Below are 24,253 nucleotides of genomic sequence, written 5' to 3' on the forward strand. Positions count from 1 at the left end.
ACCCACTGTAGCCACTTCCAGGTGCAGCTTCAGGCTCTGGCCCAAAGGCCCCCGTCAGTCAAGGCTGGAGACACCCAGCGTCCTGAGGAAACACCTCCCATCCCCATGCTGCTCGAAGCTCAGGTGCTCGTTGGTGTGTTAGTCTTATAGCCACGCTGGCCCGTTCCTGTGGAAAGACTGACACGCAGGCAAGGCTGTCCCCCTGCATCCAGTGTTTATTTTAGATGCCACTTCCTGTTGCACACGATGCCTGCGTTTGCTCTGTGCAAGCTGCTGCACACTGCTGTTCCATGTGTATTCTCTCCTCTCCCCAACTAGACTGAGGAGTAAAAGAACGGCTTCTCTTACCTGGTGCTCAATCGGTGTGACCCCGGAATGATGGACTTTCACAAACCTATTTTGGCAGATAACCCATCACATTTAAAAAAGTTTTTAAAATGTTTTTATTGATTTAGAGAGGAAGGAAGAGGGAATTAGAAACATCAATGATGAGAGAGGATCATTGATCAGGCCCACAACCCAGGCGTGTGCCCTGACTGGGATTTGAACCATGACCTTCTGCTTCATGGATCGATGCTCAACCACTGAGCTACACCACCCGGGCAGCCCATCACATTTTTATTCCCAGAGCCAGTCCTGGCACGTCCAGCCCAGGGCTTCCATGCAGGGCCCTGTGAGGCCAGAGGAGCTCTGGTTGGCAGTCTCCCAGATGGTCGGGGAAAACCATAACCGAGACTCCCACCATCGAGATTCATGGGTCACAGGGAAACAGGGGGCCAAGTCTGACCCTGGCACGTCTCAGACACATCAAGAGAGCTCGTGCACAGTCCATGAGCTGTATTCCCAAACACAGGCAGGGGTGGTGGGCCTACATCAGGGGTCCTCAAACTTTTTAAACAGGGGGCCAGCTCACTGTCCCTCAGACCGTTGGAGGGCCGGACTATAGTTTAAAAAAAAAACTATGAACAAATTCCTATGCACACTGCACATATCTTATTTTGAAGTAAAAAAACAAAACGGGAACAAATACAATATTTGTATTTGCATGTGGCCCGCAGGCCGTAGTTTGAGGACCCCTGGTCTACGTTATCCATAACGACTGTGGCGAGCGACATCAAGGCCAGTTACAACTGAATAACCTCAAACTGCAAAAAAAAAGCACATGCCAACCCTTTCAAACCCGTTTGTCACACGGAGTCTCCTGGCACTCCCACCCAAACAGAGCGAGCCAAGGGAACAGCACGAACCTCGGCCTCTCTCATTTCCCTCTCATTTCCACGGCCCTGTTTACCCCCCGAGAACTGGGAAGCCTGCAGGCCGAGGGGACAAGGCAGAGGTCCCAATAACCCCCTGCAACCAGGGGATGGAGACGGCCTGGGTGCACTCTGTGCCCAGACGGAACGCTATTGATAGTTGGGATCATGCCCAACTGGGAAACACCGTGTTCTGGCTCACTTTCTATTTTTATCTGAGCCAAAGGCAAACTACAACCAATGACCCATAAGGGGACTGAATCAGATTTGCGGTAAGTCACTGCTCAGGGGATAAGAGGAAACCTAGTTCCAAACATACGAGGGAAAATATCCTCCGGTATTTCATAAAAGGCCACAAAACTATATATATATATATATATATAGTGAGAAACTGCCTTTATTCCTGGCGAATGTCACTGTTCTCAGCTGCGCACATTCCACAGAGAGCACATTTCTGTTTGTGGCATAATGGCCCTGGCGTAGATTACTGAGCCGGAGGACCTGGTCAGGGACCCAGGGTCTGACTCTTCTTTGCTGTGGGACCCGGGGCAAGTTATTTAACTCCTCTGGACCCTGGTTTCCGGATCTTTACAATGAGGATAACCGTTTCTGTACCTCCCCGGATTGTTTTGGGTATTAAATGAAATGTTTCATTCAACAGGTATTTATGGAATGCGATAATGTGCAGTTTTATGGACACTGGTAATGATATCATGCATCTAAAACATATGCCAGGGTCTCAAAGGGGAGCAGCTGCTGCTCTTTCTTCACCCAGCCGTTCTGCAAAGCCCATGCACTGAGGCTCCGAGAATGACCAGCTCACCGGAGGCACCGACAGAGGCCTCCCGAACCCTCCTCCCTGGGGGGGGGGGGGGGGGCAAGTCTTCCAGCTTCTTCCACTGCACTTCCCCTCTCCTCACCTAACCCACCATCTCAGAGCCTCGTCCCCTTAACCCAGGGCATCACTGCGACTCCGAGAAGGGGGGGGGGCACAATGCTGCTCCAGGAGCCACATGTGCCTTCTCGTCCCCAGGCCAGCTGCTGGCAGCCGCTCAGCAGACAAATGGGCGTGGCTGCCCCTGCCAGATGCTCCCTGAACACTCGGCAAGGAAAGGCAGGGCTGTGCAGGGCTGTGCAGGGCTGCGGGGCAGCCTCCCAGCCCCCACGTGCAAAAAACCAGCCCGACGGTCACTTTCTGGAGGTATCTTTGCCAACAGGTCTCTGATGAAAGAACACAGGATTCAAGTGGAGGGGCTTCTCTGGAAAAACATCAAAAGCAGGGAACCTTCCTCAAGACAAGCCAGAATTAGGACCCGGGACTCGCGTGCAAAAGGCTGCAGCGTAGTCACCTGTCTGATGAAATTCTGGAAGGTTCGTCATTCCAGGGCCACATGACTCACTTGTGTCTATTTTTCCTGCCTGTCTGTCTGTCTCAACACAGGCACATGCACATGCACATACACATACACACACATCTTTGCTATGGAGAAAATAATACAGAGAAAAGAATGTTTTGGTGACATGTTTTAAGCATGGTTTCAGTAGACTGAAAGCATTTTGCACAAGCCGTGTACGGGCAGCATTTAGCTCACAGGATTCCAGGACCCCCTGCCCTGCAGGGGCAGGATTTCTGCTCTGCGGAGTGACACGGGGGGTGGCTTCTTATGTAAAGCGATGCCCTGCCAGGAGCTCTGGGCACCTGCTTTGTGGACGACCCTGGCAGGCTGACACGCAGTGGACATCGGACACACATCAGTCAGTAGCCCGGGTGTCCTGAGGAAAGAACCAACAGGTAGAGAGAGAGCAGGAGGGAGGGGAGAGCACTGGGCCTCTGTCCCTGTAGGGGGAGGGGCCCTGCAGTCTGTGGCCCACCTGCCTACACAACATGTCCCAAGGCAAACCTGAGCATCCCCCAAAGAACGGGCTCTGCATGGCTCACTGTGCGGACCTGGCCGGGTCCCGCTGAGGAGAGCAGTTCTCTGCAGGGCGCAGCCTCATATGTTTTCCAAATGGAAACCTTTGCTTCAATAAACTGGGTCTCTGAACAAAGACGGAAGCATCTGACCAGTATTTACTCTGCCGCTCCCCTTCCTGCTACTGCCGAGCCTTTGTTCTTCCCTCTGGGCACCAGGAGGAGAGCCAGAGTGGAAGCCCTGAGCTGGGGGTGGGGGTCCCGGATTCCAGGTCATAAATGGCGGGGTCCAGCTGCTGACACAGCAGTCACTGGTGAAGATGAAAGGCGTGTGACGGGAATGTAACCTGAAAGGGTGGGGAAGGCGGCCTGCACCCCCCACGGGCCCTCCCCGGCTTAATAATGCCTCCCTCCTCTCACCCCCATTGTTAAAGAAATATAACCACATTACTGAAATGGGTACATAGGGAAAAGAAAGAAAATCACCCGTACTTTCACTGCCTTCATACAGTCCCTGGTGGCTTATTGGCATAATTTCCTTCCAGTCTTTTTTTTTGGAGGAGGGGCCAGGTGTGGCAGTTCACTGATATGGATATGGGCCAGTAATCATCACAGATTCTGTGTTATTTCCTGGGCTCTAACCTTCTAGTTCTACCATTTACTGTACTTGAATTTTGGGCGAGTGACTCAACTCCTCAGTGCTTCACTTTTTCACTCAGCAAAGTGAAGACAATAATTGTACCTGTCTTACAGGGCTGGTGTAAGCACTGTGAATAATACATGTTAGGTGCTTATGACAGCGTCTGACACATAATCATTTAACTGCTTAACATTCAGTGATCTCTTTAGTGGCTGAAAATCTTCACCAAAAGCTATAGTAATTAAGTAAAATTCTATTGCTAAATGCTGCAGTTGTTTCTAATATTTTCCTATTATAAAAATAATGCACTGAAAATTAAACTTCTTTATGCATAACACTTATTAATGATATACTAGAACTTGAGGTAACATGTATTATTATGCAAAAATCAGGGGCAATCATTTATGGGCTTACAATCCTAGTTAAATATATGAAATTCAATCGAAGTTGAATATATGGAATTTGCTTACTTATTGTTTTGTTCCAAGAACAACAGGAGCTTCAAAATTCCTACTTTGGGGGTGTTTGCTCCATCCTCCGATGTGGGGTCTGTGCTGGCCACGGGGTTAGAAGCCCCAGGACATTTTCCTTCGGTGTGGGAGGGAAGTGGTCGCTACCACAATGAGCTACTCACTTGTGAATAGTGTTGCGTGTGTACAAAGTGTGTCTGCATCCTCTCCTTTGGCCCTCACAGCAGTCCTGCTTTCATTTTAACCACGAGAATCTTAAGGTTCAAAGGCATTTTACGGCAGGCTCACTCAAGCCATTCAGACTGAGCAACACAAAGTTGGAAGAACGCAGGTCTGCCCTTTCCAAGGGCAATGCTGCTTCCTCCCAGCGGGCTGGAGGGCAGCCAGGGCAGACGGGAGGAGGTGCTTAAGGGGATGCCGAATCAATGACCTACATGTGGTATAAGACCATGACTGCTGGGTCCCAGCACAAAGCGGGGGCCCCAGAGCCAGCCTGACCCAGAGCCGAACCTTGTCTCCACCACTTACAGTGTGAGGAACCCTCAGCAAGTTTCCTTCCCCCTTTCTCTGGCCTTCGGAAGGCTGGGCGGGAGAGGAGAGCCGTTTCTACAGGCTCTTCACAGTGAAACGAAACTTTGCAGATTTCTTCCGGGGAGACTGTCACAGCCCAGCATTACACACTGGCGAGCATCTCACGTTAGAGGCCGGGGCCGGCCAGGCTCAGTAGCTGGACAGTAACGATCTGCCTGCTGTCATTTCTCAGTCACTAACCTGTTCTGTTCGTTACAGTTAGTTTCTCAACAGCAAATGGGGATAGTCACCGAGGATTTCTGACAGATGGGCAGACGCACAGCGAGCAAATGCCGCACATATTGTGGAGTCTGGTACCTTGCAAACCTGAAAGAAGCCTTAAACCACGGCAGAATGAAAACTGCGTATCTCTGCCCTCAGCATGAGAAAAACCCACTCGATTCTTTTAAGTTGGTTCCTCCTATTTTATGGTCTGGGTTTAGGGCAGCAGAAAATGCCCTTCCTCCTTTGCTTGGGAGACATCTACTACAAAGCACAGATTCTAAACCCCATGTCAGCTTCTGTCTCTGGTGGAGAAAGGAAAATCACCTTGCAGTGACGACTGCCACCTTGTGGCCACACAGGAAATGTCACTAGGAAAAAGATGGCCAATGCTACTGAAGGCTTAACCTGATGAACACTGGAAACCATGTGGCCACTGATATTGTGGTATATTGTGTAATTTATGCTCGTCTGCATTGTACACACTACTTTCATTGGGCTCCTAATCTGTTCCAAGTTAATTTCTTGTTCTACTCGGCCATAACTATTGAAGGCTAACTGTCCGTGACACCTCTGCCTGCCTCCGTAGAACTGCAGGGACTCCCTGGAGGTGGGTATGAGACACGTCGTTATCTGTTCATGTGAGTAACTTCAGACAACAGCCGCTGCACAACCAGACTTAGGTTCACTGAATGCCTGTCCACTGTCTGACTCAAAGGTTATCAGCTGATAGAGATCATCTAACCTAATGTCACAGGAAGCCATCTGCTCTTTGGCTCAGGCCCTGGGAGGGTGGCCTGAGCCATAGCTGCCCTGCCATTTGGTTCATGGTATGAACACAAGGCTCAAGCCTGAGATGCAGGCGGGTGACCGGTATCACCCACCAAATGGTACCGTCCTTTTCCACGAGGGTGTTTCACGAGCTGTCACCCCACTCGTCTCCGAGAAAACATCTGGATGAAGGGGGTGAGGACGGGAAAAGGCTTTATAGCAGGCAAAGTGCAGAGCACAGGAAACAGGATTTCGGGGACAGTCCAGGCAGCAGTGGAGGACAGCAGGACTGGAATTCCACAAGAACCACGGACCCCAGGCCTGGGAACAGAGAACCAGGGGAGGGGTGACAGGGCAGCATGAGAGCCAGGGCTGCCTGGAGGCACCACAGACCATGAGGTGAGGAGTGTGTGGCCTCCAGGAGCCCAGACCATGAGGAGGAAGGAACGAGTGCAGGGGGCACGTGGCCTAAGAAGCTATTAGCTGCCACTCCCGTCCTTTCCAATGTGCTTGGACAGCATGGAGTACACACTGTGTGTCCCCTTTAATGCATCCTCCCGGCTCCCAGCTTCCAGCCTTCGCTGCCCCACCCATTCCCCAGGCTGCACGTGGTTGTTTACAACAAGGATTTGAACACAGGGGACCTTTAAATATCTGTGAATGCTCAGCTTCACTCACAGTCAGAGAAATGCAAATGAGAACTCGGAAGAACCATTTTTCAATCCCTCCGATCATCAAAACGATAGATAGCAAGCTGTGATGGAGGGTGGGGGAAAATTGGTCCTCTCATGGTTTGGGCGTGTGAATTTAGAAATTCAGCAAGCAAGTGGTAAGAACCTGGGCTCTGTAGTCAGACCGCCTGGATCCAAAACCTCTGCCACTTGGAAGCTAAATGCCCTTGTGCCTCGGATTCCTCATATGTAAAACGGGAGTAATGCTAATAGAACTTACTTCACGTGGTTCCTGTAAGGATTAAATGAGACAGTATACAGAAAGCACTTAGAACAATGCCTAGCGTATAGGTGGTAAAATGTTAGCTGCCTTTAACTGCTATGGGGGAGAAGGCCAATTGGACTCAGTCAAAATTTTAACAAGCAATACAACTTCATATAGTGTATCATCTACATATATAAAAGGCTAAGCGACCATCCAACCGTCCAACCAGCCAGTAGGTATGACGTGCACTGATCACCAGGGGGCAAATGCTCAACGCAGGGGCTGCCGAGCTGCGGTGACTTGGCAGTGGTGGTTCTCAGGTGACACGCCCTGGAACCAGAGAGGAGGGAGTCCGATTCCTCTCGGGGTCACGTGATTCCATCTTTGGCTATGGGTTATTTTTTTGCTGGGGCACTGTCAGCCCTGAATCTGGTTTACTGCTGAGCTGCGGTGACCACAGATGCCCTTTTAGCCGCAGCGCCGCCCCAGGTGTGGCCGTCTAGGGAGGGACTGCAGGAAGTTGGCTCCGGGGTGTGTCTGGCCCATTTTGCCTAGTCCCACCCCACCGGCCACCTTCTAATTAATTTCCTTTCAATGTGCACGAATTGTGTACCGGGCCACTAGTACAGAAATAACAGCACAATATATAAAGATAGAAGCACAAGGGGACTCCCTGCAACACTGATTGAAATAAGAGACTGGGTACATAGCAACTGGGAAACAAGTAAAATAAATTGTGTCATGTTCTCAAAATGGAATACTATGCAGCCATTAAAAATGAGGCAGCTATGTATACACAAATATGAAACAATCACTAAAATATATTATTACATTTTCAACAAAATAAGGTATAGAATGGTGGGCAATGTATACCACCATTTGTATTTTTTAAAAATAAATATGAATGCATAATTGGTATGCATGTATGTTTTCATGTGCAAAATATTCTTTGAAAGTCTACTCATGAAATCAATAATAATTGTGTCTTTCAGAGAGAGGATATGGATATTGGAGGATGCTTATATTACCTACTACAAAAAAATAGTTTTCCAGTTGAAAAATGCAATCTGATATTCCATATCTCTGCTTAAATTTCTTCCATTTGCTCTTAGGACTAGAATCCATGTTCCTTAACACAGCCCACAAGGCCCTTCACAGGCCGGCCCCAGCCACCTCTGCAGCTTTAGTTCTCACCAGGCCCTTCCTCAACCTCCATATTTCACACATGCTGGCTGTATTCACCCTCATGGTCTTGCTCACGGCCACACTTGTGCAACTGCAGTTACCCTCTACGGCATATCCGCCTTCATTCTCTTCTTGCCTAACTAAATTCTAACTCACCCTCTGGTTCCCTGGAATTGCACTGCACCACTCCTGGATCAGGTGGGATGTCCCTATCCTGCTCGCACCTCTATTGCCCTGATGGTAGCACAGTCAAGGGACATGTCCTGAATTCACTTTCCCAGAATGCCTTTGACTACAAGAAGGTTCTAAATACCTTGGCAGACTCTCTTGGTGACTTCTCAGGAGCCGTCTTCCCTCTTCATTGACAACAGAAGCTCAGTGATAATTGGGCAGCACAGTGGCCTGCCCCAGGGGATGAGCCATGGTAAAGCAGCTTACCTTCGCTAGATATTTGCTCTTCCAGCCTCCTTTGCAGCTAAGGGTGAGCAGGTGACTCAAGTCTAGAAAGAAGTTTCTCTCTCTGATAAAACGAGGGTGGCCCATGAAGCCCTGTGCCTCTGGCCCCATGCTTCCTCCTCTGGATGCTGCCCCAGGAGGTGTAATGTTTACAATTGTGGCAAATAATGTGAGACCCCAAGGGGAAGAGATGACCAATGTCACTGAGCAACTAAGTCAATCCTAACATTGCTACCACCAGAATCCTCCAGAAAAACATTTATATTAAAGAACTAAACTCATCCTTTCTGTTTATTGCATAAACTATGACTGGTTGGGTAGTCTGTTAACTGCAGCCAAAAGCATTACATTTTTAACAGCACACCATTAGAGGATAGACAGACTTGAATCCCAGGATCAGTCCACAGAATGAAGGCAAGGGTCCCTGGTCAAGGCCAGTAGCAATGCTTTAGGACATTACAGATCAAGGTGCCCTCTCTGGGCCTACCCTGGTCTGAGCTCTTGTTAAACATTTAGGAGTGAAGCCAAGGTCAAAGTCACCAAGATAAGCAGCCCATGACCTTTTTTCTATTCTTAGATTTTGGTAACCTTCACTGTGCTAGAGAAGACTTATTACAAAGACCTTTATAACCATAGGACACACAGCCCTCAAAGTGATCCTTCTTCAGGACAGCATGAAAGAAACTGGTTAGTTCACTGGTTTCAACTTCCTCCCACAGTCATCAGGAGCCCGTGGGTACCTTCAGATGGCCCTACCAGGGGAGCTCAGGCCCCCAAAGTTTCTGATATTCTACTTTATGAAATCTTTGACATCTTATTGTCTCAACCCTTTAAGAAAGGAGGCCACGGAGGCGGTGAATCCGAGTCATACTCACAGGGGTCTGAAAGCAGCAGAACAACTGAGTGAGGAAGGGGTGATTGCGGGCCAAGGACAGGATCCTCTTCTCCGTCATTGTGCACTCCACGTCGTCATCCTGCAGGATCACGTCCTTCTTCAGCACCTTCACGGCATAGAGGTCTCCTGTTTCTTTTATTCTTGCAAGCATCACCTGTGGCAGAGCGGTGGGAGGGGCATGAGAACTCTTGCAGTTCTTAGGGTGTGGGCACGCACAGGGCAGAAAGGGAAGGACACATGGGAAATGTGAGTGTGTGTACACACACACACACACACACACACACACACACACACACCATGCTTACTTTAATCCAAACAGTGAAAACCAAGACTCACCTTCCCAAAGCTCCCCTTCCCCAACACTCGGATGAACTCAAAGTTGTCGATACCAAACCGGTTGGAAGAATTACCCCCAACCCCATTTCCTTCTTTGGTGCTCTCCTTTCCCTGTCGTCTTAGAGTTGATCTGGAAACGAGCTTCTGTAAAGAGGAGAAGGAATACATGGAGTCAGAACTCACAGTGTGCTCGTGAAGCATTTATGGGTGGAGAAGATCTTACTTGCAGCTTCAACACTTAATACAACAGGTGGGGTAAGATCAATTCAGCTTGACATGTGATGAGGTTTTGCCATTCAAGACTATCCCCTGATCTGTGCTTACTGTATTTGGGGAAAAAATCATTTAAAAATATATCTAAGCCATAGATTTTCAATTTATGCTCAAGTGGGCACGTATAAAAATGCAAAAAAAAAAAACACACACAAAAAAAAACCCACACAAAAAAAACGCCTTAGTCTGATCCCTCTGGTTTTTTGCAGTGTATTTCTACAGGGTGGTCAGATTCCAGTAGCGCCACCTGGTGTCCACTGCCTACAAAGAGAGGTCTTCAATAACTGCTCAGAGGATCAAGGGCTCCATATGAGGACTTGAATGAATAAAGCAACATTATTTATACAATATTTTAAATTACATGAGAAATAAAATTCAATGTAAAAACTTGGACAATGAACAAAAGTATGAAGGATAAAATTTTAAATACCTATGATCTCACCAGCCTCCCTCAAAAATAAAAAACGTAAAAGCAATCACACACACATACACACGTCTGCCTTTATACTTGATATTTTAAAAAAATAATAAAATCGTTTCATAACATATTTTTATTTAACATTTGTCTCGTGTATTTTCCGTATCTTTAAATATCCTCCAAAAAACAAGAGTTGTAAGGGCTGTCCAATACTCCATTTTGTGGTTGTATCACAATTTATTCACAAATTCCCCTGCCATTAGAAATACAGGTTACCTCCCATTTTTACTAATATAAGTAATACCACAGTCAACAGGGTGAGTAGGAGTCTAGCCTACTTCCAAGCAGGCTGCCTGGGTTCCAATCACAGCTCTGCAACCTCTGTGACCTTGGCACAGTTGCCTACCCAGCCTCTCTGTGCCTCAGTTTCCTCTTCTAACAAAGGGGATGTTATGGCACCTGCTACATGAGTTACTATGAGGAGTAAAGGAATACATGCATACAAAGCACTTAGGTTGGTGCTTTATTGTTGAATGTGCTTTATAGGCAACATTCAATAAACATGAGCTGTGTTGTCCTCCTCATCATTATCATCATGTTCCTCATCATCTATTTTCTTAAGATAATTTTCTGGAAATGGAATTCTTTAAGCCAACGTGTTAATTTTGAAGATCTTTGATACATAGGCACTTGCCCGCTAGAAAGGTCGACCACCAGCACAATGCATTTCCCAGTCTGCCCACACCGAACCAGAAGTATGGCCTCCTCAGCAGGTTCTCCAGCCCCATCCCAGTGGGATAAGCCCCATCATGGTGAGGGCGCTCCCTAAAGGCAAGGTGACTTGCAGATGTCCACTTTGGGACATTTATGATAAAAGTTACCACTAAACAACAGATCAAAAGTCGAACATCCTGGACCTTCTGACCTATTTCGATTTTTTTAAAAAAGCTTATCTGGGGCAACGCCTAAACGATGTTTGCAATAAACAACTGTGCAATAGCCCAAAACGATAAGGATTTTATCTGCTCAACCCAATAAAACAGTGACAGCAAGATATAAAATGGATCGTCTTACAAATCCAATTGTTTTAATAATTTCTCCTCCAGATCTCTGATCACACATTTTTCAAAGACAGAAGAATTTCACCCGCTTGAATTTCACTTCCTCCACTTCAATACTTCCCCTGGCTGCGCTGGCACGGGCAGAAAGCTCCATGCCAGTGTTTCCCAATCTATTTTTTTTAACCCATTCTTCTCTTTTGATAGACTTAAGATTCTCTGCCTCTTTTTAATAGTGTACTATCAAGTAACAGGTAACTCTGGTTTTCTCATTATTAAATATCAGAATATGAAAGACACTTGGTGGCATATGACAGGTGGCCGCACGGTCTATCTTATTCCCGTCGTATCTTAGAAGCTCTGGTTGAGGCTCAGATCTTTCATCTGTGCCCTTCAGGAGCAGCTGTCCTGGGCATTAGACACCCCCCGCCCCCCGGGGTATCAGCATCCTGCCTGTCTCTCCACAAGACAGAGACACCGGAGGACTTTGCCAACGCCTTCCTGAAATATCAAGATGTACAACGTCTACCAGGTATCCGTCAGTAAGAAGGAAATGGTGCTTCACTGACATGTTCTGGATAACCAAGAACCTGACAGGGATTGTACCTCCTTTCCTAAGCACCCAGAGTAGCTAAGTCTAGAATTCTCCTGAATCGGCTGTCAGTATCAAGCTCCGCCTTTCAGAGATCACAGCCACAGCCATGGCTCCCTCCCAGCTCTCTGCGGACCCCCGGCCAGGAAGGCAGCAATAGGTCGTGGGCCTGGAGAGTGTCTGAGGCTCTAATACAGTGGTTCTCAACCTTCCTAATGCTGTGACCCTGTAATACAGTTCCTCATGTTGTGGTGACCCCCAACCATACCATTATTTTCATTGCTACTTCATAACTGTAATTTTGCTACTGCTATGAATCGTAATGTAAATATCTGATATGCAGGATGTATTTTCATTGTTACAAATTGAACATAATTAAAGCATAGTGATTCATCACAAAAACAATATGTAATTATATATGTGTTTTCCGATGGTCTTAGGCAGTGATGGCGAACCTTTTGAGCTCGACGTGTCAGCATTTTGAAAAACCCTAACTTAACTCTGGTGCCGTGTCACATATAGAAATTTTTTGATATTTGCAACCATAGTAAAACAAAGACATATTTTTGATATTTATTTTATATATTTAAATGCCATTTAACAAAGAAAAATCAACCAAAAAAATGAGTTCGTGTCATCTCTGACACGCGTGTCATAGGTTTGCCATCACTGGTCTTAGACGGCCGCTGTGAAAGGGTCGTTCGACCCCCAAAGGGGTCGAGACCCACAGGTTGAGAACTGCTGCTCTAATAGGAAACAGCAGGTGGAGAGGTCATGCAGGGAGGGGGCAAGACAAAACATGTCCAAGGCAACGGACATGACTCCACCCACTCCCAGGACCTGAGAGGCAGGAGCACCTGTCTGTCAGTGAACTTGAGAGGCAGATCTGTAATCCATAAATAAAACTATAGAACTGCAATCCCAGGGCTGTGGAGAACCTCACACAGCTTCAAGTTCAACCCCTTAAGAGAGGAGGAAGCTGAGCCCATTGTTATGGGGCAACTGCACTGCCAGGGGCCCCACCAAGGCCCTGATTTTTACCAGATCACACTCACAGGAAGCTGATTTTTAAAAATCCTTTTTCTGCTTCTGGCTATATCTGCATGCTCATTATTTCTTGTCATATAATTGTATATAGACTCTGATTCACGGAAAAAAACCTGCTCTTTAAAAATGCAATAAATCTCTTTATTGTGTTTGCTGAGATTAGGGACTGTGATTATGCCACGTGCGCGCCTTCAGGCTTCCCACATCTGAACAACTGAATGCCATCGTGAAAGAAAGCAAGTCTCACCGAGGTCGGAGAAATATTTCCGGGTTGGAGGCCCATCCCTGCCAGCGTCTTGGCCAGCTCCACCGCGTTCACCCCGCAGTTCGGGGCCACGTTCGCCTGACACCGGATGTGCACGTTCATTTTACAGACTGCAGGGGAGAGAAGGGAACCACACTCAGAGAGGACCGGGGCAACGTGCGCAGCGAAGGAGAATGCTAGCGACCAGCACCACGTTGACAGGGGAATTGTATGGGCTGAACAACGCGGCCGCCTTCTCATAAAATTAAACTTAACACTCATAACAAACCCTGGCATTTTCATCTCTTTCTGCTTTGTGCAGAAGCAGAAAGCCTGGCATACTGAAGAATAATACATTTCAAATACATTTTCCTCCCACCGTGACTGGATGAAAGGCGTGCATCTAAATCATGTGTAACAGCTACTGCCGATTTAGCAGCACGATTCAATAGAGATGAGAACGTTCCATCAATTGTCAATTGAGTAACAAGAATCATGCCAACTGACGACGCTTTGCCTTCTCTCTCTCAATAAAAGGTAGCAGCCTACAGGCCATGTGGAGATCGCTGTTCAAACAGGATGGAAATGGTGTTTGGGAGAGAAAAACCTCTAAGTGAAGCTTTCTTTCTGAGTATTGTTGTGGTCAGAGCCCTCGCAGCCTGGGGCCTGCATCCTGTGGGGTGTGGTTCTCAGAGCTCGCAGCCTGCGGTTCTAACTTCTTCATGGGGGTGGTGGGTGGTGGGGGGCGGAGCCAGGTTTTTAAAGGTCAGGGTAAATGGCAGTCGGAAGAGGAGAGTGAAGCAAGCTAGACTCCTGGGCAGAGGAAACTGACTTGGGATGACAAAGGACCTGAGGTTTCACCAGCAGCGAGTTCTGATCCAGCTCCCTCCCGCGCCTGCTGACGGGAGGGGCCCCGAAGCAGATGCAACGAACCCGTTTCCGGGAGGTCCCTGCATCTCTGGACGGGAGCAGAGATGCAGTTCAGGTTTTGGGGGCCTGGGTTTATGTAATTTAGGGTGCGGTGAGCTTTCAGAGAAAGAACCTCCAGTCGAGTCGAGGGCTCTGGGGGGTGTCCTTGCAAGGGAGGGGCCCTGAGGCCACGCTTTATGAGCTCCATGGGAAGTCCCCCTCTTTCCCTTGAGGAAGCTGCTATGAGGACACACAAGCCTCCAGTGGCCTTTCTAAAGCCGCAGGTGACAATAAAAGCACAAACTGTAAGGGCCAGGCCACTGTAGGTATGCTACCCTCAGGGCCACCAGGGACCAGACCGATGCAGATGAGCCCCACGCGTGGCTCCTGGCTCCGCCTGGCAGCAACAACTACACAAAAGCAGAACACGACTTTCATGTTGGAAACCCACCCCCAAGGGAGACCATCCAGCGCAGGATCAAGCAGGGCCGAAGCCAAAGCTACACATGAACTGACTGTCTTGATTAGATGAAAAAAGTATTATGAAATCGTGTTCTAGAGAGAGAAAAGAATCGCCCTTTTGAGAACAAGTCACCGGTCCCTTTTTGTTGACAGAAGCAGGCTCGGGAAGTCCAGGCAGTCCATGGAAGCTGACCGGACGCCACCCCTGCCTCCCCTTGTGACTCGGGGTATGTCTCAAGCATCTGGATGAAATTCACACGTATTTCAACAGTGCGCCCATGACAACCAGATTGTCATAGCAACACTCAATGGGAGGTGACTCAAGGCCAAGAGCTCTCCAACTCCTAACTGGACAGGGGTCAGCCCTTATGCCCATAACTTTGCTGAGTCAAAAGCTTCAAGAGCCATGTTCCACTGGGCACAGTGAGAGCAGTTAAGTGTCCTTCACTCCACCTACCTCTGTCTCTACCGCATACTCCTTGAAGAGACCAAGGCAGCTTGAGTTACATTTACAACTCACCTCCTGCTCATCTTGGTGAGCTCTCCTGCCAGGCCTTACTCACCGCCCAAGCTTCTCTTCTGGGCAACCTCACTCCCTACCCCTTCCATTTCTGATGAAGATCCCATTTTTTTCCTCTTAAACATTTATTAAAACACACAAGGACGAGTCTATACTCAGCACTAAATGCACGATAGCCAGCTAGCTAGAACATTGAGCTTAACAACTGACTTAGTATTCCCTGGTTAGGAAATCTGTGAATCAAATGTAGCTCCCTGCCCATGCCTGACAAGGGATACACAACTATAGAACTACTAAGATGTTAATTGACAAAGGATCTAAAACCATCAGTCCAGGGTCAGATTCTGAACCTATAGAATTCCAAAAGCCTGCATCCTGGTGGCCTCATGAAGAAGTGGGTGCCCAGCAACTCACTTTTACACTGAAGTCCTTGTCGCATTATCCCCCAGAGCAGGGAGCCACAGTGATCGCAGAATGTTGGCACTTTGTAGTTGTGGATGCTGAACTTGTGCGGGATGTTGATTCCGAACCTCTGTTCAGCGATCTATAAAAAGGAAACAGGGGCCAAGAGCTAAAGTCCCACACCAACATCTTTTGTAAAACCTGTAACAGGAGCCTACCAAACGCAGAGTGTTACTATGACACCCGAGCTGACATATTATTTTACTGCTCAGCCACAAGTAATTACTTGGGCCTTACTGAGCAGACTAAGCATATTTTCTAATGAGAAGGACTGGAAAGAAACGTGTGGCATGGATTAATTAGACTGTTCACCATTCGGGGAGATAAACAGAAATGAAAATTTTCCTTTCATCTTTTATATTCAGGCTGTATTTCTCTCCCTGCCAGTGCCCTCACACCCATATCTATTTCCTAGAACTTTTTAATTAAACAGGTCTTTCATAGAATACATACACTTGCTATCATCACATGTTCTTCCAGATATTGTGTCAAAAGGTGTGTGGTGGGGGGTGGGAGAAGGTGGCACCCAGAGGACATGGGACCACAGAAGGAATTCATTCCGATGTGACGTTTAAGTGACAGTCAGCCCTTCCTGCCTTTATGTGGCATTTGCATTCTGACCTCTGAGTGCAAAGGTTTAATCTCACATATAAGCACTTCTCGGCCTTTTGGCTAAGGTCAAGTGTAATCTCACTATTTCCAGCAAATATTTAGACTAGGCATGGGCTCTACAGTCTATGTCACAATTTAGAGCAACAACAACACATCCACACACCCAAAGAATGAGGCAATTATTACTCCTCTTGCAAATTTTCTGACCTCTTTCTCATGAAAGAGAGCACACACTCCTCTATGTGTACTCTTTAGCAATCCTACTCTGTGGACAATAAAGAACCAGTGAGTTCCAGAGTCAGACATTCCAATGCATCTGTAAATCCACAGCCAACTGTCAGCAACAATCCTGCTTTCTACCTCCAGAGTTTAGAATAATGCCTACCCCAGCTCAATGGGAGGCAAGTGGCACGAGTGAGGGTCACTCATGTACAGATATGCATCTTCCCTGAAATGTCTTGAGAGGCTGGAAGAAGCCAACAGTCACCTTATTTAGGAAGCACAATTTATCGTTAACAGCATACTCATCACATCAAAAATTTCATGAGGGGAGCATTGCTCCCATTTTAAAGATGAGGCTGAGAGAGAAGCTAGCTAGCAGAGGATGGTTCTGCACTCAAACCCTAGTCATCTGATGCCAAACTCACGGATCTTTCCACTCCTTCAAAGCTCTCTTCAAATTAGAAGAACTAACCCCCTCCCGCCTATACCCAGCTGATCACTAAAGGGATCATCTCAAGGTCATCACTAAAGGTCATGCTACACAAGTACAGACGTACAAATGCCATCAAGTAAAAAGGAGAGGCATTTTAATTCTGATCCGTTGGCTTCAAGGAGTGTGGTAATTGGAGGGAGGGAGAAAAAGAGAGGGAGAGGGAGAAAAAGGAGAGAGAGAAAGATCATGCAGGGACCTAATTGGCAAACTGCTATCCTCTTACCTTTGCATCCACTTTGTTCATATTGTTTTGGCAAGTGCAGGCTGTAACAATTAGATGATGGCAGCGCTTATGGACGACACAGGTGCACACTAAGAAATGAAATCCACAATTAATACATTTATCGAGGCTCACCATCTTGTCAGTGACACTAGCATCAACAAGGCTGCACCAAGCCAAGGTGCTTATTTGGATGTCCGGCCCACAGGAGAGCATTCAGGCCTCTTGTCCTCCCTATTTTCTTTACCAGCATCCTGACTGGGCCTTTGCTCATGCTAAACCACTCTTATTCAAGTCCTGAGCTTAATTCATCCTTCCTGTCCCCATCTCCAGAGGAATCTTCTCACAGCATGATTTTAGTTACCTCACCCCTTGAGCTGACCTGTCAATCAATAGCTTTCAAACCTTCCAGCGTTTGCATTCCGACCTCTGAGTGCAAAGGTTTCAGGGCCCCCAGTCTATCCCAAGCTTACGGGTCATATTTTTTCTAAGGGAGTTCTTTGTTCCAATAAAAATGAAACTCTTGCTCTTCTGGGAGCAAGGCTTCACCCTCCCCTAGGCCCTTCACAATCCTATCACCTGACTAAATCTTAGATTTATAACAAGGCACAACTTTTACAAATGTCTCTTCCATGAAAATACACCACCGTGGTTACCCTTCTAGGCTGGAGCCATCTTTCCCTCCTCCAACCTCCTACCTTTAGCCCGCCCCCTCATTTCAAATTGTCCACCTATAGCCTTTAATGCCCTCAGAATTCCCAGCCAGCATGATGCCTTGAACAAAGTAGGCATTCACTAAATATCTGCAGAATGATGCAATCAGTCGTTTGGATATTTAGAACTTTCTGAATAACTTTTTCATTTTCATCTAGACATCTGACATCGTGCAGATGTAGTCCAGTTTGCCGCTAAAGGATGAACATGTGCAATGAAGCAGTCTGAAAATATGCATAATTTTAAAGATCGTTCAAGACATGTGGGAGCTTTTAGGATTAAATACATAAAGACAGATGACATGTCAACAAATAGAACGATACTTTAAGACCAATATAGCTTTCATCAGATGGAATTCTCAGAAGAACCAGATTGAACCTTCCCAGAGAACTGATCTTTTTATATGAGGGTATCTCAAAACCATCATTCACAAAGAAAATCCTTTATTCTGAGGCATGTTGGCTTTTTTCAGTTAGCTTGGCTAGAAGCTTAGCAATTTTATTGATCTTTTCAATGAACCAGGGCACATTCTTCATCCCCAGTGTGGGCTTGATCCCCAGTGTGGGGCATGCAGGAGGCAGGCAATCAATGATTCTCTCTCATTGTTGATGTTTCCATCTCTCCCCCCCTTCCTTTCCTCTTTCTGAAATCAATCAAAACATATTTTATAAAAACATAGCCAAAATGTAAAAACTAAGGAATTGTACATAATTCTATTGTATGTGTGTGTGTGTGTGGGGGGGGGGGGGTCTCATGTGACCTTCAGAGAGTTATTGCAATATTAATGGAATACATCCTGTTTCTTCTTGCTATAAACACTTTTTAACATAGGAACAAGATTAAATGTAGTTTTAAAAACATTTTCTTACCTTGGCATTGATAACCCTGTTTCCCAAATACTCCCCTGTTCAAGACAACAGAGAAAAAAAATTACCATCAGTTGAATATTTCAGCAAGAATGCTCCTATAATTATAGTACTTCAAGAACACAAATTTTATCCTCTAGTCTTTGATGAAAAACACATTTTCAGAGAAGAAGCAGGGATATGTGCTTCTTGAGCCCTTGTTTGTTACCACAAGACACAGAGGAAATCATGTGATGGATTAGAAGGTTAGATGGTAGAAACGAGTGGGTATTGGCAATTCTCATTCCACTGCCTCTACGGCAACCTCCCAAATCCTCCTGAAAACCAACCCTCATCTGTGTGTGTGTGTGAGCCTCAGCCTGAAGTGTTACTGCACTACCTTGCATGGCATTCTCTCTCCCATTATCTCTCCCATGTGCAGAGGGTGAAGTAAATAGATGCAGGTACCCATACAAACAGATGAGCCCACCGCAGCTGCCTGACCTGAAGCGCCTTTCTCCCCTCTGCCCACATCACCCCGGAGTCCAGGAGAGCAGAAGTGTGGCCACAATATGCCTACAGCTTTCATCTCTCTCTCCCAAGTATGGGCTCTGGTGGTGGTGATATAATTCTTATTCCAATGAACAAAGACCACGTTTTACTAAGCCCACAGGATAGATGATATTAAGAGCAAAGACCCTGAAGCCAGACGGCCTGAGTGTGATTTAGGGCTGGTTGTTAATGTCTTTGAGCCATAGTTTGCTTATAAAAAAGGATAATGGTCACAGGAGCTACTTCATGGGGTTATCATGAAAATAAAAAGAGTTGGTAATGAAAAATACTAAGAATAGGGCCTGGCACTTTACTCGCTATATAAAAGTTTATTGTATAGCCTGACCAGTGTGGTCAGTGGTTGGGCATTGAATCATGAATCAGGAGGTCAGGGTTCCATTCCCAGTCAGGGCACATGCTGGGGTTTGAGGCCCAATCCCCAGTAGGGGTTGTGCAGGAGGCAGCCAATTAATGATTCTCTTTCATCATTGATGTTTGTCTCTCACTCTCCCTTCCTCTCTCTGAAATCAATAAAACATATATTTTTTAAAAGTTTATTATATAGACAAAATAAAATTATTGACTATTTTACAAGTGAGGAGACACTAATGGGTTATATAACTTGTCTATATTCACACATCTAGTTGGTGATGATAATGAATTCCAGAGCTCGTACTTTTAACAATGTATATGTAACACATATACCAATATTGTGTGTGTGTGTGTGTGTGTGTGTGTGTGTGTGTATGAGAGAGAGAGAGAGAGAGAGAGAGAGAGAGAGAGAGAGAGACACGGACAAGGTTAGTTGGGTGGGAGTTAATGTTTCCTTGGTGGAAAAAATTTCAGTGAAATTAACAAGTTTCCGTTCAGAACCTTAGTTGAGGTCACAGGTTGTCAACACAAATGCCTACAGGGCTGGCAGGTCACAGGAAGGAGGGAAGCAGAATGGTGTGAATGGACAGTCACCCTTTGGGTCAGCAAACCACAGGGAGAGGAGGGGCGTTAGCTAACGAGAATGCACAGACTGCTGCAAAGGAGAAAATGGGCTCAAAGGTGCTGCAGCTTCTGATTTTTTCAACAGAAAACGCAGCCGGAACTTTTTCCTAAAGACTATAGCTGTGATAGCACATTTGTAGGCCCTTTTATCAACATCCAGGTTAGGGCCTTTCATTTAGACAAGACTCTATTCTTGGTTAAAAATGATAGAAATACCAACTAACCTTCGATTATGACTGCTGAAGGGTATAAAATCCAAAGTCATCACAAAAAATACCCAACAGAACACAAAGTAACTGATTGATATTCAGAAATTACTCTGAACCAAGTGCCTCTGCCTTAAAAAAAAAATGACAGAAGTTTTCACAAAAACGTAGCCCTCCATTCATGCTGCAGATATGAAACCGTTTTCTCCTTCTGAGATGGGACTCTTAGGAGCGAAGTCAGGGACCTCTTACCAGATAAACTCCCTGCAGTGAGAGCAGTAGGTGGGCTGCCGCAGGTACGTGGCCATGAACTTGTGTCCATTGACCTGGTGGACTCGCCTTCGCATAGCCCTTTGGCGCTTCCTGGTAAAATGTTTGAAGATTCGGTCTCTCTGGAGAGTGGCTGCAGGATAAAAGAAAGGGGGGAAATGTGTAATGAATCTACCTGCACTTGATGTTTGAGCAAGTTGGATAGTCCCAAATACTCCCTAAATTATTTTTTCAAGATGCAAAACACCTCAGACAATCATCATGCTTTTCTGGTGACCTTAAGACTCTTAATTGTTAAGGTTCGACCTATGTGAGCCCTGAGGTTCCCGCTGCCTGGTTACGGCTGGCTTTCTTGGGTCAGTCTCCCCGGCACAGACCACGGGCTTCCCAAGGTTCTGATGCTCCGGCATGGGCAGCAGCCAGGTCTCCTAGCCCCGGTCCCGCTGTCTGGGACTCAGTCCATGTAATGGCTGCAACTACTGGCTGGTGAAACAGGGCTTCTCATATTCGGCTTTCATTTTGGGGTCCTTACAAACTGAGGGAACTGCTCACAGCACACTGAGAGAGCTGCCCCAAAGCATCAGTCCCACCACCTCTGCTAACTGGGAATTAGTAGAAATTAACCTGGAATAGGTGCAAAGTTCATTTTCTAACCTCGCCTTTTCAAAATAGTGGCCCCTAATTTAAAGACTGAAAACAATGTACCATCTAAAGACAGTAAATGATGTTTCCCACATAATATACTAGAACTTTTCCAAAATAGATAGACTTGTGATTAATAAAATAAAAATGGCATCTTCAATACTGCTTTTAAATTCATCACTGATGCAAAGGAAAATTAAGGAATCATCAAGAATAAGTTGCTTATCAATTTTAAACCTGGAAGAAATAGATTTCTATGAAAATACAAATTATCAAAATTTATTGAAGAAGAGCTAAAGAAACCAAGTAGACTAATTTTGGGGGAAGAAATGGAGAAAGTTTTCTAAGGGCTGCCTCTCAAACACCATCAGGCCCAGATGGTTTCACCGGGGGATTGTTTTACGGCTTCAAGAACAAGATAGTGTTAGTGTTTAAACTGGTTTCAGGAGAGAGAAAGAAGGAAAGAGCCCAATTTTAAAGGAAAATTGGGAGACAACACTAGGAATAAAAGATATAATTGATATAGTCTAAGATAACACAGAAAAAAAAGAAATCAAGGTTAATAATCACTTTTTATGTCATGGGTCCTTTAGAGAATCTGTGACGCTTATGGATGCCTTATCAAAATGAAGCTTTCTAATCTAAGAAACTAAGATACATAAGATTGCAAAGAAAATCAAGTATCAAAATATATTTTAAGTGAGATAGAATAATATATGAGCTTCCTCTACAAATTAAATACTTAGTTGCAGACCTGGTCATTATAATAATTTTGAAGCAGTGATATGGATAAACTGCATTTCATAATATCTGTGAAAATTGGAAATAATCTGACTTCTATTGTTACAACAGAAGCACTACTAATACCACTGTGGTTTGTTTATAAGTGGAAGAAAATGCTAATTTATATTATAGGTGAAAAAATTTTTTTCTCATCAAGTTTCTAGACCATCTAAATTCTAATTATGGACCCCAGTAAAAGTAACCCCCTTCTGCTTATATATCAACCTCGCTCATAAATACTGATGCAGGGGTCTTCCTTATTGAAGTTTGTTTAACTACAAAGTGAATAGAAAAAAAACACTAAGAAAATATTGCTGAGAAGTGTCATGTTATGGGGTCTTTGCTTTCCTATTCTTTTATAATTAGTCCCCAACACAAATATTCCTTTCCACTTAATAACAGCGTTTTTTTCCTGCCCAGCACACACTGGCTTCTCAGTTTATTGGATGTGGTAATGTATGCGACAAACATCTTGATATGTAATATAAACTAACTGCAAAGTAAAGTTGAAAATCTTGCACAAGTTGAAGAATTTCCATGCAGCCTAGGGAAAGTGATGTTTGAGAATCCGCACCCAAAGCCAATGGCAGGTAAAAGGCTCTGGCAGAGGTAGATCAGTTAACAACTGAACAAAAGAAATTTGATGCACAATATGACATGATAGGCATTTTAAGAGAGAATAATTTGAATGCCGACATATAAGGAAAGACCCCTGAGAAATAATGATGCCTCAAACACTTGTTAAAAAGATCCTATTTACAACTGTACTATAAAAATTAAAAATAAAATAGGGAGTATTCTAACATAATAAAATTGTCTGAAAAAATATTTTATTCTAAAAATCAGTGCCTAGAGAAAAATAACAAAATTTGTTCAATATAATACTTTCATCATTTTAGTTTCATTTTCCAAACCCCTTCTTCCACTTCTTAACTATTAACAAAACTTAGTCCTCAGTTTGAAGGATCCATTTTATGTAGACTTTGCCCAGTAGCAATTACACTTAGATAACTGGGAACTTCTATACTATTCAGCATTAACTTAGAAAAACCACGTGACCAAGCGTGAATTTTCCCAGGAGCATAACCCTGAGTGTATAAGAAAATATATCATTACATCTTACTGTAGTAGCAGGTGAAAGAAGATAAGTATGATCATTTCAATAGAAGTTGAAAAAAGAAAAAGAAAAACCCACAACCACAGACCTTTGGAAAAGTAAGACGAGAAGATAAACCAGGAAGTGCTGTCCTCATAGGTTTTTCCAAGGACTGAATGAAATAATGCATTCAAAGTGTTTAGCACAGAACTAGGCACAGGACCCTTGAACAGAATGTGTTTAGGGCATAGACACCCCCTACTCCATGCAGTCAAAAATCCATGTATAACTTTTCACTCCTCCAAAAACTTAACTGCTAACAGCCTACTGTTGACTATAAGTCTTACCAATAACATTAACAGTCAATTAATGTTCTATGTGTTATATACTATATTCTTACAATAAAGTAAGCTAGAGAAAAAATATTAAGAAAATCATAAGAAAGAGAAAACAGATTTACAGTATTGAAAAAAATCCACATATTAGTGAACCCCCACAATTCAAACCTGTGTTGTTCAAGGGCCAACAATCATTTTTTAAAAAATATATATTTTATTGATTTTTTTACAGAGAGGAAGGGAGATGGGTAGAGAGTTAGAAACATCGATGAGAGAGAAACATCGATCAGCTGCCTCCTGCACATCTCCTACTAGGGATGTGCCCGCAACCAAGGTACATGTCCTTGACCAGAATCTAACCTGGGACTTTTCAGTCCGCAGGCCGATGCTCTATCCACTGAGCCAAACCAGTTAGGGCAACCATCATTTTTTTGGGTATGCATTAGCCAATATCTGTTAATGTCTTACATACACATTTCTTTTCATTTAGCAATTTAACTTAATACATTTTTTTTCCTATGAAGAATATCAAAAAACAAGAATATACCCTATATACATATAATTGCTATATTCTTTCTAACAGTAAAAGTTAGGGTTTACACAAGAATCTCAAAGAATGAAATGCAGAAATAG

General features: G+C 45.1%; 1 protein-coding gene across 2 annotated transcripts in view; it reads right to left on the reverse strand.

The window, feature by feature from the left end:
* Positions 1-24,253, reverse strand: part of PRKCH (protein kinase C eta) — a 218,856-nt gene that overhangs the window by 76,650 nt on the left and 117,953 nt on the right. For both annotated transcript variants that reach the window (XR_002831026.1, XM_006096032.3), the window contains exons 3-9: positions 20,744-20,894; positions 18,762-18,796; positions 17,182-17,270; positions 15,584-15,713; positions 13,282-13,409; positions 9,647-9,790; positions 9,291-9,464 (exon numbers count right to left, since the gene is read on the reverse strand). Coding sequence is in view for 1 of the 2 variants with exons in the window: in XM_006096032.3 (XP_006096094.1) it covers positions 9,291-9,464; positions 9,647-9,790; positions 13,282-13,409; positions 15,584-15,713; positions 17,182-17,270; positions 18,762-18,796; positions 20,744-20,894 (851 nt within the window). In the remaining variant the exon portion in view is untranslated. The remainder of the gene's footprint in view (positions 1-9,290; positions 9,465-9,646; positions 9,791-13,281; positions 13,410-15,583; positions 15,714-17,181; positions 17,271-18,761; positions 18,797-20,743; positions 20,895-24,253) is intronic.

Source organism: Myotis lucifugus, unplaced genomic scaffold, assembly GCF_000147115.1.
Source record: "Myotis lucifugus unplaced genomic scaffold, Myoluc2.0 scaffold_166, whole genome shotgun sequence".
Taxonomy (NCBI): Eukaryota; Metazoa; Chordata; class Mammalia; order Chiroptera; family Vespertilionidae; genus Myotis; species Myotis lucifugus.